The 19,462-nt window shown below is 42.8% G+C and overlaps 1 protein-coding gene across 1 annotated transcript in view; it reads right to left on the reverse strand.

Annotated features, from left to right (window-relative positions):
* EFNA2 (ephrin A2) overlaps window positions 1-19,462 on the reverse strand; it is a 242,143-nt gene that overhangs the window by 53,890 nt on the left and 168,791 nt on the right. Inside the window, exon 2 of the mRNA XM_040417553.1 lies at window positions 3,666-3,958. Within this exon, the coding sequence (XP_040273487.1) occupies window positions 3,666-3,958 (293 nt within the window). The remainder of the gene's footprint in view (window positions 1-3,665; window positions 3,959-19,462) is intronic.

Consider the following 19,462-nt stretch of genomic DNA (forward strand, 5'->3'; position numbering starts at 1 on the left):
ATGCAAACGGCCCGTGTATGGAACACAAAAAACATTTGTGTGAACGAGCCCTAAAATTAATGGGGATGTGTGCTGTCCGTGGAGAACACGTACAGCACACGCCCGTGAAACACTGTCGTGTGAATGAGGCTTAAGGCCCCTTTCACACAGGCAAGAATTCCTGCACTGAATTTGGACCCATTCACATCAATGGGGCTGTTCAGATGAGTGGTGATTTTCACACATCACTTGTGCGTTGCGTGAAAATTGCAGCATGTTCTTTATTCTGTGTTTTTTTTAACGCAATGCAGGCCCCATAGAAATGAATGGGTATGCGTGAAAATCTCAAGCATCCGCAGTTCCATTCATTTGAATGGCAAGCACATGAATTTCCCATTCAGGTGAATGGATCTGACTTTCTGTCGCAGAATTCTGAAACAAAGTCCACAGGGTGTGAAGACTCCATGAAAAGAGCCATGAAGTTCATTAATTTTTAGCTTTTTTGGGGGGATGGTGTATTTTTAGTCACACAATATTTTTATTGCATTTTTACATACTTTTTTCTATAGAGAAGTCCATAGAGAAAATGCCCGAAAAAAACACAAACAGGCAAATCCTAAGCATTCTGTACTTTGAAAGAAAATTGCTATTGCATGAAAATCCACTCGTAAAATGTCTTAAATTGCCAGTTCAATGAATGCAGCGTTTGTAGGGTGTTTTATAATTGCTTATTGCCCAACATTTGGCAGTTTTTCTTAAACAAAAAATTAAACCCTGCAAAAAGGGCAGCATTTTAGAAATTTTAAAAGGTGTGATATTTTTTATTTAAATTAGATTTACACAGCCATCTACTCTGTGCCATATTTGACAATTGTTAGAAACCCCCTTTAAGTACTATAAACAAAAAGGTTGAGGTCCACATTTTGCCTAAAACATACTGATGCCTTTTGGGTGGACAGTCACCTCTTAGAAATAAAAATGTCTGGGGTAGATGTACAGTCATGTGTATAATATCTTGGAGATGGACATGTATATCTTTTCTTGGGATGAGTTCTTGCTGGTGCATACATTTTTTGCAGACCTATCTTTGCAGGTCTGTAAAAGTTGTGGTTGTCCTCACAGGAGGAGGGCATGTGCACATGGAGTTTCCTATTTTTGTTAGTAATATAGTAATCGCCCTCGTGACAGGTCATCTGCAGTATATTTGGAAAAATATAGAATCCTATGGGTTGCATCATTTGCCAGGAATATTTCATTTCAGCCATATACATTCATATATATATTTTCTATGTCTTTTATATGCTATACAAGTGATCACATGCTATATCTTTATATTTTATAAAATCAGTGAAATTCAGTCTTTTCTAACACTTCCTAGTTATATTCTGTACATATTATAGTACAAGGAATGCATACAGTAAATTAAACTGAAATAATTTCCTCATCGGTATAGCAGTTCAGTTTGGTACTTATTTTGGTCATTCTAGTAGAAAAAAAAATATATATTTTACCATGCACCACCATTACTACCATATTTTTCGCCCCATAAGATGCACTTTTTCCCCCCCCAAAGTGGGGGAAAAATGCCCCTGCGTCTTATTGGGCGAATACTAATGAGCGCTTCCATTAAGGAAGCCGCTTTCTGGTCCTCGACTGTCGGCTGTGAAGGCTGCGCACAGCGTGAGGGCGCTCTGTGACCTCACGCTGTGCGTGCCAGTTCACAGCACAGCCGACAGCAGGAGGATGAAGATCGCAGGCAGTGAGGAGCAGCGGCGTCCAGGAGCAGGAGAGGTAAGTGTTTTTTTTTATGTTCTGATCTGAGGCTGAATTATGGCTGGGGGCTGCAGTGATGAGCGGGAGGTGCCATATTCAATTTTGCGATATTTCGCGAATATTCGATTGAATATTTGTCTTATATTTGTCGAAATCGAATATTCGTCATTATTCTATTTATCGCGAATAATATGCGATTTAATTATTCGCGTATTGTGATTTTCTTTTAACTGTATAAGGCAACTTTCCTATTGGTTGGCTATGGCTATGGCTAATATGTGTATTTTTTTACGACTATTCGCTATATTTCTATATATTCTTGTTTTAGAATATTACGAATATTCTAAAAAACAAAGTTATAGCAATATAGCAAATATTCGTAAAATACACATATAGACTGCAATTTAGCTAATATAGTACTATAATCTTTTTTTTTTATAGTCTAATTTTTTTGTCTCTTCTGAAGTTCAGATTTGGAAAAAATGTACACTATTAAAAAAAAATACTATAGCACTATATTAGCTAAATTCCAGTCTGTATGTGTATTTTACGAATATTCGCTATATTGCTATATATTCTTGTTTTAGAATATTACAAATATTATAAAAAATGAAGTTATAGCAATATAGCAAATATTCGTAAAATACACATATAGACTGCAATTTAGCTAATATAGTGCTATAGTATTTTTTTTTATAGTCTAATTTTTTTGTCTCTTCTGAAGTTCAGATTTGGAAAAAATGTACACTATTAAAATAAAATACTGTAGCACTATATTAGCTAAATTGCAGTCTATATGTGTATTTCACAAATATTCGCTTTATTGCTATAACTTCGTGTTTTAGAATATCACGAATATGACGAATATTCAAAAAAACAAAGTTATAGCCATATAGTGAATATATTCGTTATTTTGAATATTCGCCTTTTTTTTTTTTCAATCTGTACTGTTATTCCACTTTGGCATACGATCTCAGGGAAAACTCAGATCTGATGGTATTTTCTAACCGACAGGCGTTCCCATGGTGACGGGGGCGCTTGTCGGGGAGGAATATGCGAACGACTGTATAGATTGGAAAAAAAATACAAATATTCTAAAAAACAAATATATTCCCTATATTGCTATATATTAGTTTTTTTGAATATTCGTAATTTTATTTTCCATATGAAAACATGATTCCTTCCTGCTTAAGTTGCTTGTGGGCCAATGACTCATTGACCCACAAGAAAGAAGCAGGGAGGAATCATGTTTTCAGATAAAAAAAATGACGAATATTCGATATAGCGAATATATAGCACTATATTCGTAATATTCCCGAATTAGCGAAGTTGCGATATTCGCGATTAATATTCGCTATTTGAATATTCGTGCTCAACACTACTGCTCACATATGGCTGGGGGCTGAGTACATATGGCTGGGGACTGAGTACATATGGCTGGGGGTTGAGTACATATAGCTGGGGGATGAGTACATATGGCTGGGGGATGAGTACATATGGCTGGGGGATGAGTACATATGGCTGGGGAATGAGTACATATGACTGGGGCCTGAGTAATACTGGGGGCTGATTATATGACTGGGGGCTAATCACATATGGCTGGGGGTGGAAATGAGGCATGGGGGTCTCATCTGAGGTCTGATTGGGGTCTTCTTTGTAATGGGCTCTGATCTGAGGTCAGATTGGGGGTCATTCACATTGGGGTCTGATCTAAAATATTATTAACATTGGGGATCTGGTTGGGGCTGTGAGCTGAGGTCTGATTTACATTGGGGGTCTGATTGCTGATCTGAGGTCTAATGAAAAATATATTTTTCTTATTGTCCTCCTCTAAAACCTAGGTGCATCTTATGGGCCAGTGCGTCTTATAGGGCAAAAAATACGGTATGTCCCCATGCTCTGCTGATACTTACAAATATAATAATACTCATGTCCAGGACGAAACTCGAACCCCAGAGAGAAAGGCGTAAACAGCTGGAATTTCTCTGAAAACTTCAATGGTCCATTAGGAGAATCTGGTCGGTTGCACTCCCATCTTTTGAACCCCTTCTGACGATGGTCACAGGAGGCATGGCCATCATAATTGACCATATACAGTATATAGCGCTCCATTTTATCTCCTGGGAGTGGAATTTCGTAATGGGGGCAGTAAATATCCAGGTAGTCATTGATACTCACATCCACAGTGTAGTCACCATGATGGAACCTATAGAAAATAATAGCAGTGTTAGATAATATCATTATGTTGATTCATTTAAAGATGAACCAAAGATAAGAAGGAACTAAATACAGCAGTAACAAAAACATAAGAATAAATATATATAATAAAAAGCTATTTTGTAAGGTTTTTCAGGTTCCTCGAATTATAGCTAGTCTTCCTTTTCATGTATTGAAATACCCTGGCAAGATCAAAATGGCTTTTTGTCTTAACCAGTCTCCCATGCCTCAGGTGGAGGACAGTCCTGCATAGTTGCATACAAAATTCCTACAAGTATAAGCAGCCATTGCTCATTTGGAGTTCAGTTTGGGAAATGTCAATAAATCATTATTCCATGTAATATAGCACTTTTTCTTCACTGTTTCTAAGCTGCTTTCACAAGTGCATTTTGGGTAGATTTGCCATGTGTGTCTGTATTATGTCACACACTACTGTGTCTGTACATTTACAGGTGCAAAACAGGTGTAAAACCACCGGGTAAAAATAGCACCATATTAATCAAACTAATGTATAATGCCTGTCTTTTCCATTCAATATTTTCTTCTTAAAGCAAAATATTATATGAAAATAGTAACATAGTCCTAACTGTTTTGTATCTCTAGTGTTTGAAGTGAAAGATTAAAGGGGTTGTCCAAGACTGGAAAAATATTGGGGGTGGCTGGGCATAGTTTCACAATAAAATAAAAAAAACTAAAATAAATGTTTATGACAACTATGCAGGAGATAATCACTATTGCAGTGACCCACTGGTTCACTGCTACAGAGTTAATGCAATGATTCACTATTTAAAGGGAACCTGTCACTGGGATTTTGTGTACAGAGTGGAGGACATGGGTTGCTAGATGGCCGCTAGCACATCCGCAATTCCCGGTCCCCATAGCTCTGTGTGCTTTTATTGTGTAAAAAAACCATTTGATACATATGCAAATTAACCTGAGATGAGTCTAGCGTGAAGGAGCCCAGCACCGCCCTGCATCCTCAGAATCTCCTCCTTGCTCTCCAACATCAGAAAGCTAGAGCGCCGTAATCTCGCGATGCGCAAGCTAGCGCATGCGCAGTTCCTTCCCTGAGGCTCATTACGACACTGCGCCTGTGCTAGCTCGCACATCACGAGAGTACAGAAACCCATGTCCTCAGCTCTATACACAAAATCCTGGTGACAGGTTCCCTTTAAGAGTTATTGTTATAATATATTTTGGTTAACTTCTAAAGTTCTCAGGATGTTTACTGAGATGTTAACTATGCACTTTCACTGGTACAAATAACTGTGACTTTACTATATAGTTTTGTTCCTGGCAGGTCAGCCAAGAGTAAGGGAGGTACGTATATGCGTGTTCCAGCAAAATTGACCATATTAAAACATAACTTTTACTAATATATAATTAATATAATGAAACCACATCCGTAGTTCACCAGTGAAAATCTGTGAAACAAAAAATACAAATAGATATCTATATAGGGTATCCAACCATTGATATAGTCATAAAGGTAGGTGTGCCCGGGGCAGTCCTGGGTAGTATCGGAAAATCTATCCTGTGCCTTTACTCGCCCTGTATAAAGCCTCAGCCCAAGGACGTCCCCTGATGGTGGGGACTCCCTGTCCTCGAACCTGGACTGGCTGCCCTAAGTACACCCTCCTCTTAATAACCGATATCCAAGTACCCTAAAAAAAGACAGACAGAATCTGTGTCACAGGTATACGGTATCACCTGTATTGACAACAGCCCATGTAGATGAAAAACAATACAAACGGTGCGAAGGTGTATGTCTCACCTATAGCACCATACAGAAGCATCTATTGGGGTGCCAAGATATCAACAGGCTCCCTCGGCTTACTGTTGTTGTGCATATAGGACCAAGGGGACCAACAGATACATCCCACTTAGCACAGCAATAAGTCAGATATGGCAGAAGCCCATTCAGATAGGGACCAACAGACTGTCCAAAGAATACCTTGCATTCAGGTGCCGTCCTATTCCTCCAGGTGGGATGTATCTGTGCTAAGTGGGATGTATCTGTTGGTCCCCTTGGTCCTATACGCACACCAACATCTTCACTACCTGGCTTAGCATCCTCCATTGTATCATGTGTATATATATTGTTTGATTGTGTTATGACGGTTTACCCATGACTGGTTGTATACCCCCTGATGAACCTATGGATAGGGGAAACACGTTGGGGTTTTATTTCAGTAAGCCGAGGGAGCCTGTTGATATCTTGGCATCCTAATAGAGGCTTCTGTATGGTGCTATAGGTGAGACATACACCTTCGCACCGTTTGTATTGTTTTTCATCTACATGGGCTGTTGTCAATACAGGTGATACCGTGTACCTGTGACACAGATTCTGTCTGTCTTTTTTTAGGGTACTTGGATATCGGTTATTAAGAGGAGGGTGTACTTAGGGCAGCCAGTCCAGGTTCGAGGACAGGGAGCCCCCACCATCAGGGGACGTCCCTGGGCTGAGGCTTTATACAGGGCGAGTAAAGGGACAGGATAGATTTTCCGATACTCCCCAGGACTGCGCCGGGCACACCTACCTTTATGACTATATCAATGGTTGGATACCCTATATAGATATCTATTTGTATTTTTTGTTTCACAGATTTTCACTGGTGAACTACGGATGTGGTTTCATTATATTAATTATATATTAGTAAAAGTTATGTTTTAATAGGGTCAATTTTGCTGGCACACTTGTAGATTTCATGATCCCACTATAATTATCTATAACTCAGCTGGACTTGGAGGTACGTATATGCTGCTGTTGGTGTATGAGCCAGAAAAGCTGAAGCAGGAGAAAATAAATTTGTGACACCATCCCTGTAAGTGAAAAGCTGCCAGAAAAGCAACTTTGCTAAGAACCAGCCTCTAAGGGAAAGAAACATTGAACTTTTGCAGAAGGTTAAGGACCATCCAGTTAAGTAAGGGACAGTTGCCACACAACTGAGATGGACTGGCCATCTGATCTAGGACTGCAACCCCTTAGTTGGGAATTGCAGAGAGACATTAAGAGAAATTGCATGCCCTTGGTCAGTTGGAAAGATTGCTCATATATTTGGAAAGAGACTGAGGGGGCACCACCATAACTCCCTACACACAGCCTTTGGGAAAATCTACTCTGTGAAACATTTGAGAACTGTGCCTACTGCTTGTATTTGTGCTATGACACCAATTATCTATTCAGTAAAAGAAAGACTATGAAGCAGCGGTGTACGCTTGTCTATGATAACCAGACACGATGCCGGATGCTGCACCTTATTTATGATGAGGTGTATGCTTCATCGTAAATTTGCAGTTTGGATGCCTGAACTGAAATCATCTTCTACGCCAGAACACTGGTGTAGAAGGTGATCGGTAGTGGTGGGTAGTGTTGATCGAGCACCAAAGTGCTCAGGTGCTCTACCGAGCACAATGGAAGTCAATGGGAGAACCCAAGCATCAAACCAGGCACCCCCTGCTCTGAAGAAGAGAGGGTGTCTGGTTTACAGAAAAAGGTTAGAAATTGATGGAAACACCACCAAAATGGTTTGGAAACAGCATGGGGAGGACACCTGGATGCATCTTGGACACTTATTACCTATAACATACAATAGACAACCACACAAAAGCTATATGCCAAAATCCAGGTATGTGCAAGCCAACATTCTATCCATGAGACAGATACAGTCAGCACACCTTACAATGGCAGCCTTGTGCACTATGAGACATTCAAAACCAGCTCTCATCTGACTGAGAGCCAGTAAGCCTCAAAGTTGCTTCATATCTGTTAGATGGCTTGGGTGGACCTGCGCACCTAGATCATTATCATTAGGGTGATTGTCCTAACATAATATTTAAAAACCTTTCTATATAGTTTTGTCATGTAAACTCGTTTGCATAAACATGGGCATATGGGAAAGACATGCCAAATTTGCGATTACAATATTCGCAATCTACACCACTCATGAACAGCGCCATCTATTGGATTCATAGTCTTGTCATAAGACTATGAAACCAATAGATGGCGCTCTTCATTAGTCATGAACAGCGCCATCTATTGGATTCATAGTCTTGTCATAAGACTATGAAACCAATAACATATAAAGCATCATCAATCCTTAGATAAAGACGCACTACCATGAGACTACACGACAATAAATCCACATGAACTCCAAAATGAGACACTGTACACCTCCAGGAATACCTATAATAAAAAGAACACTTTAAACCACATCACCTATAAAGAAGGGGGGAGGGTTAGTGGGGGAAGGGAAATGTTTAGGGAAAGGATTTTATCTTTGTTTTCACTGCACATATCTGTAAAAAAGAAATATGACCTGTAATTTGATCCAATATGTACCTTTGAATGTAAATGTGCAAATTATATCAAAACCAAATAAAAAGTATTTTAAAAAAAGACTATGAAACCAATAGATGAGTCATGTCATGAACAGCGCCATCTATTGGATTCATACTCTTGTCATAAGACTATGAAACCAATAGATGGCTCTGTTCAGGAGTCATGAACAGCGCCATCTATTGGATTCATAGTCTTTTCATAAGACTATGAATACAATAAATGGCGCTGTTCAGGAGTAGTGTTGATCATGAATATTCTAATCGTGAATTTTTATCGCGACTGTTCCACGCGAATGGTGTTTTAGCTGAAAAACAAGCAGATTCAGCTAATTTGCATATGCCCACAATTATGCAAATGAGTTCACATGACAAAACTGTATAGAAAGGTTATTAAATATTATGTTAGGACAATCAGAAAACTTTTTGTCACCCTAATGATAATGATCTAGGTGTGAAGGTCCACCCAAGCCATCCAACAGTTATGAAGCAACTTTGAGGCTTACTGGCAGATGAGAGCTGGTTTTGAATGTCTCATAGTGCACAAGGCAGTCATTGTATGGTATGCTGACTGTATCTGTCTCATGGATAGATTGTTGGCTTGCACATACCCGGCTTTTGGCATATAGCCTTTGTGTGGTTGTCTATTGTATGTCATAGGTAATGGGAGTCCAAGATGCATCCAGACATTCTTCCCATGCTGTTTCCAAACCCTTTTGGTTGTGTTTCCATCAATTTATAACCTTTTTCTATGAACGAGACACCTTCTCTTCTTAAGAGAAGGGGGTGCCTGGTTTAATGCTCAGATCTCCCATTGTGTTCAATTGTGCTCGAGCATGCACAGTATTTGGCCGAACACTGCGATGTGCTGAGCATAGGGATGCTTGCTCAACACTAGTGGTGGGGCCACCAGCCCCAACCACTCACCACACTGGCTATACCCCTTTTCAGAAAAGTCACAAGGCTGGCAGAGAAACAGCACTTATGCAATTTGTTTTGCGCAAATGCTGTTGAAAAAAAAAAATGTGCCCTTATACTTTTACTATACCCAAGCAGGCCTGATCATTAGTCTCCATATCTAATCCCGCCTGTTCTCCTGCCTTGCACCCGCTGCTCACCTGACATCAAGGGCACCCAGCTACCACCAGGCAGGAGAACTTAAAGTCCGGGGTGCGCCCTGATGGGAAGAAGGTTTGCGCCCTCTCCATTTTCACTGCACAGGCAACGCAGGGAGCGCTGGAGCAGGGATTAGCCATCATGAAGGCTACAAACATTATCATTGCCAGTCCTCCACCCTCTCCAGCCCTCCCCACCCTACCCCATGGGCCAGCACTCTGCACTATCACAAACCAGACTAAAAAACAATGTTAAAATATCTCTGCAAGCACATTTATGCAACTATCTAAAAGAAAAACTCTTTGTTGTCCATTGCAATCAATTACAGAGCAGCTTTTAATTCTAAAGTGGTCTTCAAAAATGAAAGCTGCACTCTGATTGGCTGCTATGGGCAACAAAGACCGGTCTTTTTGTTTAGAATGTATAGGTTATAGGTATACAATAATTGTCAATAGTAGTGATGATCGAGCATGCTCGGCCAAACACCAGTTCGGCCCGAGCATCGTGATGCTCGGCACATTGCGGTGTTCGGCCCAATACCGCGTGTGCTCGAGCGCGATGCTCGAGTCTTCCCCCTGCACGTTTGTTGGCTGCTACACAGCCAATAAATGTGCAGGTAAGTACTGCCACTCGCTGTAATGCGACAGATAGTGTAGGGAATTTAATTACATTTTTTGGTTAGGCAGGGTTGGTGTTAGAGACCCAAAAGTCCTTTTAAGGACTATTGTATCTGGCAGCAATATATATTATTAGCGCAACCTGCGCTAAATTGCGTGCGATTAGAGACCCAAAAGTCCCTTTAAGGACTATTGTTGTATCTGGCAGCAATATATGTTATTAGTCCAACCTGCGCTAAATTGCGTGCAATTGTTAGACACCCAAAAGTCCTTTTAAGGACTATTGTTCTATCTGGCAGCAATATATAATTTTAGCGCAACCTGCACTAAATAGCTTGCAATTGTTTGGCCGCTGCAGACAGTGACATTATCTGTGCTACATCTCCTGTGTAACATGTGCGCAGCCTAAAAATATTTGTGACATCCAGTGTACTTTTTCCGTAGACGGCATCCGCTGCTGACAGCTACATTACCTACGCTACACCTCCTGTATAACGTTTGCTGCAACATTCCCTGTAATTTTTTTATTAGCCGCTGGTGACAGCAGCGACATTACCTGCGCTACATCTCCTGTATAACATTTGCGCATCCTAAATAGCAATGACATTCAGTTTAATTTATTTGCGCATACACTTACAAAACCTGCGCTACTGAACGTGTGACATACTTGCAAGCAAATATACCATTTAATATGCAGAAGGCGAGCAGTAAGGGACAGGGAAGTGGCCGTGCTGCTGATGGTGCACGCAGAGGCCGTGGCCCTGGGCGCGGTGAAACTGTGCCTGCTGCCAGCGCACAAGAAACACACTCATCCACGATACCTAGCTTCATGTCCCAGTTTGCAGGGCGGCACAGGACACCACTCTCGAAGTCAGACCAGTGTGACCAGGTGGTCGGTTGGATTGCAGCAGATAATGCTTCCAGTCAGTTAAGCACCACCCTGTCTTCCACAAAGTCCAGTCTCAGTAGCCAAGAGTCTAGTCAACAGAATCCTCACCCTGATCCTGACGGTGGGGAACGGCAATTAGTGTTTCACGAGGTGCATGATGATGATGAAACACAGTTACCAATAAGTAAATGGCAATTAGTGTCTCAAGAAGTTGATGGTGAGGATGAAACACAGTTGTCAATAAGTGAGGTTGTTGTTAGGTCAACAAGTCAGGAGGATGACCAGAGTGAGAAAGTGGAAGAGGAGGTGGTGGACGATGAATTCACTGACTCAACCTGGGAAGGTGGCAAGCCGAGCGAGGACAGCAGTACAGAGGGGGAGGGATCCACAGCACCGCAACAGGCTGGAAGAGGCAGTGGGGTGGCAAAAGGGAGAAGGTGGGCCACACCTAACAGGCCCGCAACTGTTCCTCGAAGCATCCCCTTGCGGCAATCTCCCTTGCCAAGAGGTAGGTGTTCCGCAGTCTGGAGCTTTTTTGAGGAAAGTGCGGACAAAAAAATAATTGTCATTTGCAACCTGTGCCGTACCGAAATGAGCAGGGGCGTGAACACTAGCAACCTCGTCACCGCCAGCACTCTAATAGGTGGGCCGAACGCCTGGGACCACAATCTGTGTCTGAGGGTCACACCACTGCCTCCTCTTCCCCTGTGTTACGTGCTGGCCAATCCCCTGTCCAAGACGCAGCCCGGATTCCTCCCGACCTGCACCTGGACCTTCGCAAGCACCATCAGCTAACATATCCACTTCTGTGTCCCAGCGCAGCGTTCAGATGTCCATACCCCAGGCCTTAGAACGAAAGTGCAAATACCCAGCCACCCACCCACAGGTCATAGCACTAAGTGCACACCTTTCCAAATTGCTGGCCCTGGAAATGTTGCCATTTAGGCTTGTGAACACTGAGACTTTCCGCAGCCACAATTTTTTCTGGTGTGCCCACCCACAGGTCATAGCACTAAGTGCACACCTTTCCAAATTGCTGGCCCTGGAAATGTTGCCATTTAGGCTTGTGAATACTGAGGCTTTCCGCAGCCACTATTTTTTCTGGTGTGCCGTTCCCGCCTTACACCAACATGTGTGCCATAACATCACCCGTGCCCCGACCAACGCAGTTATTGGGAAGGTCCACTTAACAACTGATACATGAACAAGTGCTTGTGGCCAGGGACGCTACATTTCCCTGACGGCACACTGGGTGAATGTTGTGGAGGCCGGGAGCGAGTCGTACCCTGGGATGGCACAGGTGCTACCGACGCCAAGGATTGCGGGCCCTACTTCCATCAGGATTTCCACCACCACCTACAATAGTGGCTGCAACCCCCTTTTTTCCTCCTCCACCTCTGAATTATCATCTTGCAGGACCATTCAGCCATCAGTCAGTAACTGGAAGCAGTGTAGCACTGCAGTGGGGAAGCGGCAACAGGGCGTGCTGAAACTAATATGTTTAGGTGACAAACAGCACACCGCTGCAGAGCTGTGGCAGGTTATAAGGGACCAGACTGAGCTGTGGCTCTCGCCACTCAACCTAGAACCAGGCATGGTTGTGTCTGATAATGGCCGTAACTTGGTGGCAGCTTCGGCAAGCTCACACACATACCATGCCTAGCTCATGTGTTCAACTTAGTGGTTCAGCGGTTTCTCAAAACCTACCCCAATTTGCTTGAGCTACTGGTGAAGGTGCCCATTTCCGAAAGTTATCTACAGCTGCCGCCGGTCTGGCAACGCTGCAGCAATGCTCCACGTTCCACATGTTGGCCAGGCTTTGTGTGCAGCAGAGGGCAGTAGTGGAATACCAGCTGCAACATGGTCATTGCCTTTCCAGTCACCTTCCGCTCTTCACAAGCGACAAGTGGGCATTGATGTCTGACCTCTGTGAGGTTTTATGCAACTTTGAGGAATCAACACAGATGGTGAGCGGCGATGCCGCTATTATCAGCGTAACCATCCCACTTCTGTGTCTACTGAAAAGCTCGCTGCTCACAATGAAGGAGGACGCTTTGCATGTGAAAATGGTGGAAATGGGGGAAGACAGTACACAGGGTGATAGCTAGACCACCCTCCGTTCGTCTTCTCAACGCGAATTGGATGATGAGGAGGAGGAGGAGCAGGAGACGGTTGCCTCTGCTACAGAGGGTAGTACCCACAGCAGGTATATTCCATCTGTTCAGCGTGGATGGGATGAATAGGAGGAAGAGGATGAGGAAATTGAGAGTCATCCTTCTGATGAGGACAGCAAAGTCTTGTCTGTTGGGACTCTGGCACACATGGCTGACTTTATGTTATGCTGCCTTTCCCGCGACCCGCTTTATATGCATTTTGGCCAACACCGAATACTGGTTGTTCACCCTTCTCAACCCCCTGCTACAAAGAGAACTTCTCATCTCTCATTCCTGTGGTGGATAGGACTAGCAACATGGTGCAATACCAGAAGGTTCTTGTGGAAAAATTGCTCCAAAAATTTCCAGCTGACAACGCTGGCAGCAGAGTATGTACCTCCTTGGGAAACCGAGAAGGGGAGACAAGGGAAACACACAGCAGTACCAACAGAGTCAAAGCAACACTCTCCAAGGCCTGGTACAGTTTCATGACACCCCACCAGCACCCTCACCCTGATGCGCGGCTTAGTGTCACAAGGAGAGAAAAGTTTTGGAAGATGGTGAAGGAGTACGTAGCAGACCGTGTCAGCGTCTTCAATAATCCCTCTGTGCCTTACAACTATTGGGTGTCCAAGCTGGACACATGGCACAAACTGGCACTCTACGCCTTGGAGATTCTGGCCCGCCCTGCCGCCAGCGTTTTTTGTCAGAGCGGGAATTTAGTGCTGCTGGGGGCATAATAACTGATAAGTGAAGTCAACTGAAAATGCTTACAGGTGGACTCTTATCAAAATGAACAAGGCCTGGATTGCCCCTGACTTCTGTATTCCACCAGAGGAAAGCGGCTGAACATAAAGGCACTTTAAATGTGGCTATTATGGTGTATTGAATACACTGTATTCCCATGCACCCCTTCCACCACAAACAAGGGTTTATGGTTCAATCTTCCTTTTCTAGTCCTCGTCCTCCTTCTCCATCATATCAACATGCTTATTAGGCTGCCATTGCTCCTAATGTTTTAGAGGGTCAGCTCAGCAGCAGGCCCTCAACCATAATTTTTTAGTTGATCAGCTCAGCAGCAGGCCCTCAACCATAATTTTTTCGATGGTCAGCTCAGCAGCAGGCCCTCAACCATAATTTTTTCCATGGTCAGATCAGGAGCAGGCACTCGCCCCTAATGTTTTAAAGAGTCAGCTCATCAGCAGACCCTCAAACATAATTTTTTCGATCGTCAGCTCAGCAGCAAGCCCTCGTCCATAATTTTTTCCATGGTCAGCTCAGCAGCAGACCCTCAAGGGTTTTGTGCTCATTATTGTCAGTCTGTAAAAGTGGCGTACTACTCTGACAACATAGTTCCCAGCAGTGACGTGGGAGTCCAAGATGCATCCAGACATCCTCCCCATGCTGTTTACGAACCATTTCAGTGGTGTTTCCATCAATTTCTGACCTTTTCATGTGAACCAGACACCCTTCCCTCAGAGCAGGGGGTGTCTGGTTTAATGCTCAGGTTCTCCCATTGACTTACATTGTGCTCGGGTGTTCGGTAGAGCACCCGAGCATCCCAAGGTGTTCTACTCGAGCACCCAAGCACTTTGCTGCTCAATAAACACTAGTCAATATCTGATCTCTGCATCCAGAGGGTCCACAATACACAGCACCGGCCCGTGTGCACATTTCGCATCACGGACGCGGACCCATTCACTTGAATGGGTCGGCAATCACGGAGATGCGGAACGGAAGCACGGATCAGAACACCACAGAAGCACTACGGAGTGCTTCGTGGTGTTTCTGTCTGTGCCTCCGCACTGCAAAAAATAGAACTTGTTCTATTTTTTTGCGGTGCGAACGGATCACGGACCCATTCAAGTTGAATAGGTCTCGATCCGTCTCAGACCCAAATGCACGGTCTGAGACGGATGCACGGAACGGATGCACGGAACGGATGCACGGAACGGATGCACGTTTGTGTGCAAGAGGCCTAAGGCTGCTTTCCCACAGTCAGTGTTTGGTCAGTCATTTACATCAGTGATTGTGAGCCAAAACCAGGAGTGGAGGCTACACAAAGATAAGGTATAAGCAAAAGATTTGCTCTAAGTTTTTGACCCATGCCTGGTTTTGGTTCACAGTCACTGATGGAAATCACTGATTAAACACTAACGAAAGTCTATGTGAAACCTAAGGCTAGTTTCACACTTGCGGCAGGACGGATCCGACATGCTGTTCACCATGTCGGATCCGTCCTGCGGCTATTTCGCCGTGCCCCCGGGCCGCCGCTCCGTCCCCATTGACTATAATGGGGGCGGAGCTCCGGCGCAGCACGGCGGTGCATGGCGAAAGCCGCCGGACTAAAAAACCTGACATGCAGTAATTTTAGTCCGGCGGCCTTTCACCGGAGCTCCGCCCCCATCCCCATTATAGTCAATGGGGGGCGGAGCGATGGCCCGGGGGCACGGCGAAATAGCCGCAGGACGGATCCGACACGGTGAACAGCATGTCGGATCCATCCTGCCGCAAGTGTGTAAGTACCCTTAGTTCTTTTGAAACTAAGGAGTCCCCAACTCATTGGTGAGACACAGCTTGGGCAACAATTGGTCATATGTTCATTGTTCCTACAGAATTATTCTTTCACTGGCACTAGAAATCTAAATCAACAACATAATTGACTCATGTTTGTGCATGTAATGTTTTTAATGTAATTATTAATTTTGGTATGGACTAATGCTACTGGTGAGGCCCAGGTGTCCTGAAGTTCTAAATGGTGAGGCGCTAATAGAAAAATAATGAGAATCCCACTGCTAAATTCATAGAAATATCACTTTCTTAGATTTAATTACTATTAGCTTGTGCCAAATAATACAATGAAATGAAACATGCAAAAAGCACATCCATCATTTTTTTTAATCATGGTAAAGGACATTGAGGAGATTTATTAAACTGGTGTAAAGTACAACTGGCTTAGTTGCCCATGGCAACCAATAAGATTCCACTTTTCATTTTTCACAGCTTCTTTCGAAAATGAAAGGTGGAATCTGATTGGTTGCCATGGGAAACTAAGCCAGTTGTACTTTACACCAGTTTGATAAATCTCCTCCATTATTCTTCTTGACAGCATCAAGGAAAAGTAAAGGCTCTGTTCATACTTTGGGGCGGACTTACTAAGACTGGCGTTTCATATGTCATTTGCATAAAAATTTGGTGACTTTTGTTCGACAGAAAACTGGCATCCAGATTTGATAAATTCTCTCTTTTATTTCTTGTAAACTTTAGAAAACGACACTATAAAAAAGGGGAAACAAAGCTATGCCAATGAATAATGCCTTAACGTATGTGAAAAAAAAAAAAATTATACCCTATGGACACATTTCAGGTATATTGGGAGCATAGTATAATTGTAGTGTGAACATAGCCTCACATGTAGTTGGTGGCAAAATGACAAGTTATTTTAAAATGTGAGCAACTATTGTCTACAATATATACCTGTTAGATAGTTGTTACCAATCTAAGCTTGCCACAATTGTCAAATATTGCTTAAAATTTCAAATGAGTGAAGAGAAACTTGATGCTCTTTCCTTTCTCATTTAGGGCTCATGCACACAACCATTGTTTTTGTCTGCATCCGATCTGCATTTTTTGCAGGTCGGATGCAGACCCATTTACTTAAATGGGGCCGCAAAAGATGTGAACAGCACTATATGTATGTCCATTCTATGGTACCCGCCAAAAAATAGAACATGTCCTATTCTTTACGTTTTACGGCCAAATATAGGACTGTTCTATAGAGGGCAGGACATTCTGTTCCGCAAAATGCAGAATGCACAGCTGGTATCCGTGTTTTGCGGATCCATAATTTGCGGGCCGCAAAACGGACTACGGTCGTGTGCATGAGCTCTAAGGCTGGGTTCAGACCTGAGCGTATTTGATATGCGCGTTTAACGCGCGTTTTTGTCGCGCGTTTTTATGCGCGTTTTTTGCAATAGTAAACGCGCGTTTGACGCGCGTTTGTGTGATTGACTGCAGTGTCCTATGGCCACAAACGCGCGTCAAAACGCCCCAAAGAAGCTCAAGTACTTGTTTGAGCGTAGGGCGTTTTTCAGCGCGTTCAAACGCGCTGTAAAACGCTCAAGTGAGAACCAGGGCCATAGGGAAGCATTGGTTTTCATGTGTTGAGCGTTTTACAGCGCGTTTGAACGCGCTGTAAAACGCTCAAGTGTGAACCCAGCCTTAGACTCACATACAGATTTTACTCTACAATAGGAATAGGGTCTAATTTAACCGAAGGATGTGTCTTTTTTGGCATACGCTGGTCTGTCTACATATTAATATATCTTCCATTTAACTTTATAGAAAAGTGCAGCGTGCTACATTTCCCTGTACAAATGCATTATGAAAAGATGTCTTCCACATGGTAAATTTTTATTAGTATGTAAGTCCATAAGTTAATTATGTCTCTGTATGTTTACGCAGTGGCATACATCAGGAGCTTCTGTTGGATGTGCAGTACCCCAGAACAAAGTAACTGCAAAAGGGTTTATTGTCATGTTTAGTTTAATCTAATGCTCTTATTTACTGCATTGTACACTCGATAGTTCTATATGGATAGGTCAGGGTTAACTATCTTGACTAAGTCCCTTTTAGGATGCAAGTCTAGGAGATAGACTTAGGTCCGCCCCTAGTTCAGTGTGTAAGTGTTGTCTGCCAGCTGAGGAAGATAAAGGAGATACATGTGCTCACCCCTCAGACAACTAGGCCTAAGTCTCAGAGAGCACTCATCTCTTTGTGACATTTACAGCAAGAAAGCAATTGCTACATTAAAATCCTCCAGAGACAGAGAGGGACAACTAGAAAGTCCAGAATCTGGAAGGGCGTACAGTAGAGTCAATTAGCAAGATATTGCGCTTGTTTAAGGATGACAGAGACTTTGCTGCTGTGAAAGGGAACATTGCCAATACACCCTTCCACATTTTGACCAGGTCCTTGCTGGTCATATCTTAAAAGAAATGTGTCGCCAAAAATGTTTTCTGCCAGTTAAAACAAGAAAGTAACACGTATAATTTTTTTCTAGTCTGTTTTTATTTTCTGATTGCAGATTTATTTATTCTGTTTCTTGGACATGATTATGGGGGCTGTCGTCTTGTCTGAGCTGGTCTTAACAGCATTTAAAAAGCATTAAAAAAAATTACATTACGGCAGCCCCACGGTCCATAGACATAATCGTCAGGAGAGGACCTTTACTGACTTCTATAAGAGAGTTTTCTAGGCATGTTCTGTGATCTGTGCAGAGGTCATTGTACAAGGAAAGAAAATATAAACTTTGACAATCACCTATTGTGAATGGTGGATCCTGTCTTCTCTGTCGTTCTAATTATGCCAGTCATGCTATCACCTCTGTGTATAGATAAGTAGATAACTGCAGTAAAGTCATATGTACAGACCAAGAAGTGATGCATATTATTTGGCTCAGTGGCCAGTGGGAAAACTGCAGGATTTTTTGTTTTTTGTTTAACTATAGATAGTGATGTGGAAAATTAAAAATAACCACCAAAAATTCTATAAAAATATGTTAAACATAAAAACATGATTTAAACAATAGGTCATTTTCTGATGACACATTCCCTTTAATTCTGTACCCCTCAGCCTGGGAATTACAGACAATTTTGCAAGAACTTTATTGCCAGCCTTCGATTCTGCAGAGAGAGACTTTGGAGAGAGAGGAGAGACTTCCCCTGCATAACGGAAACGGCACGGATCCATCTTGCAGCCCATAGACTTCTATTATGATGGAATAAATAACAGAATGCCTCTAATCCATAACGCAATTCACCTTTTACCAACAAACGAAGTGTGAACTAATTTAATAAGCGGAAATTCTCTCCTCTCTACTAATAATACACTGAGCTTTTAGGGAATGTGAGAACAGGTTGTAATTTGTAGTATACAAGAAGCAAAAAATGTTCCACCACCAGGAGCAAAACAGTAACAATGCAGTTACATGACAAGAATCTGAATAACTAATCATGTGCTAAATAGATGCAAGTCCAGTTTATGTATGAGATAGCCAAGATGATTGTCTATAAAATGATGGTAGTCTCCTGTTCGAAGCTGTAGTGGATGGTGAGATATGGAGCCTGAAAGTCAAAAGTTCAAAACATTGTTACCCTTTTGCTCGTTAGTGTATATCCATACATTGCTATCTGGGAAGAATTGTTTGGAACTGTATTTTGATACCATTCGATGTAGTACAACTCTCTTTCTGCACTTTAGTAAAGAGAGTTAATCTTCTACAACTGGCCTAGTTAATGACTCCAGCACTATTTGCCAGCCACTGCACCCTACACCCCCTGCCTTGCACCCAAACAAAACCCAAAACACCAAGGGCACAT

The sequence above is a fragment of the Bufo bufo genome, chromosome 2 (assembly GCF_905171765.1).
Source record: "Bufo bufo chromosome 2, aBufBuf1.1, whole genome shotgun sequence".
NCBI lineage: Eukaryota > Metazoa > Chordata > Amphibia > Anura > Bufonidae > Bufo > Bufo bufo.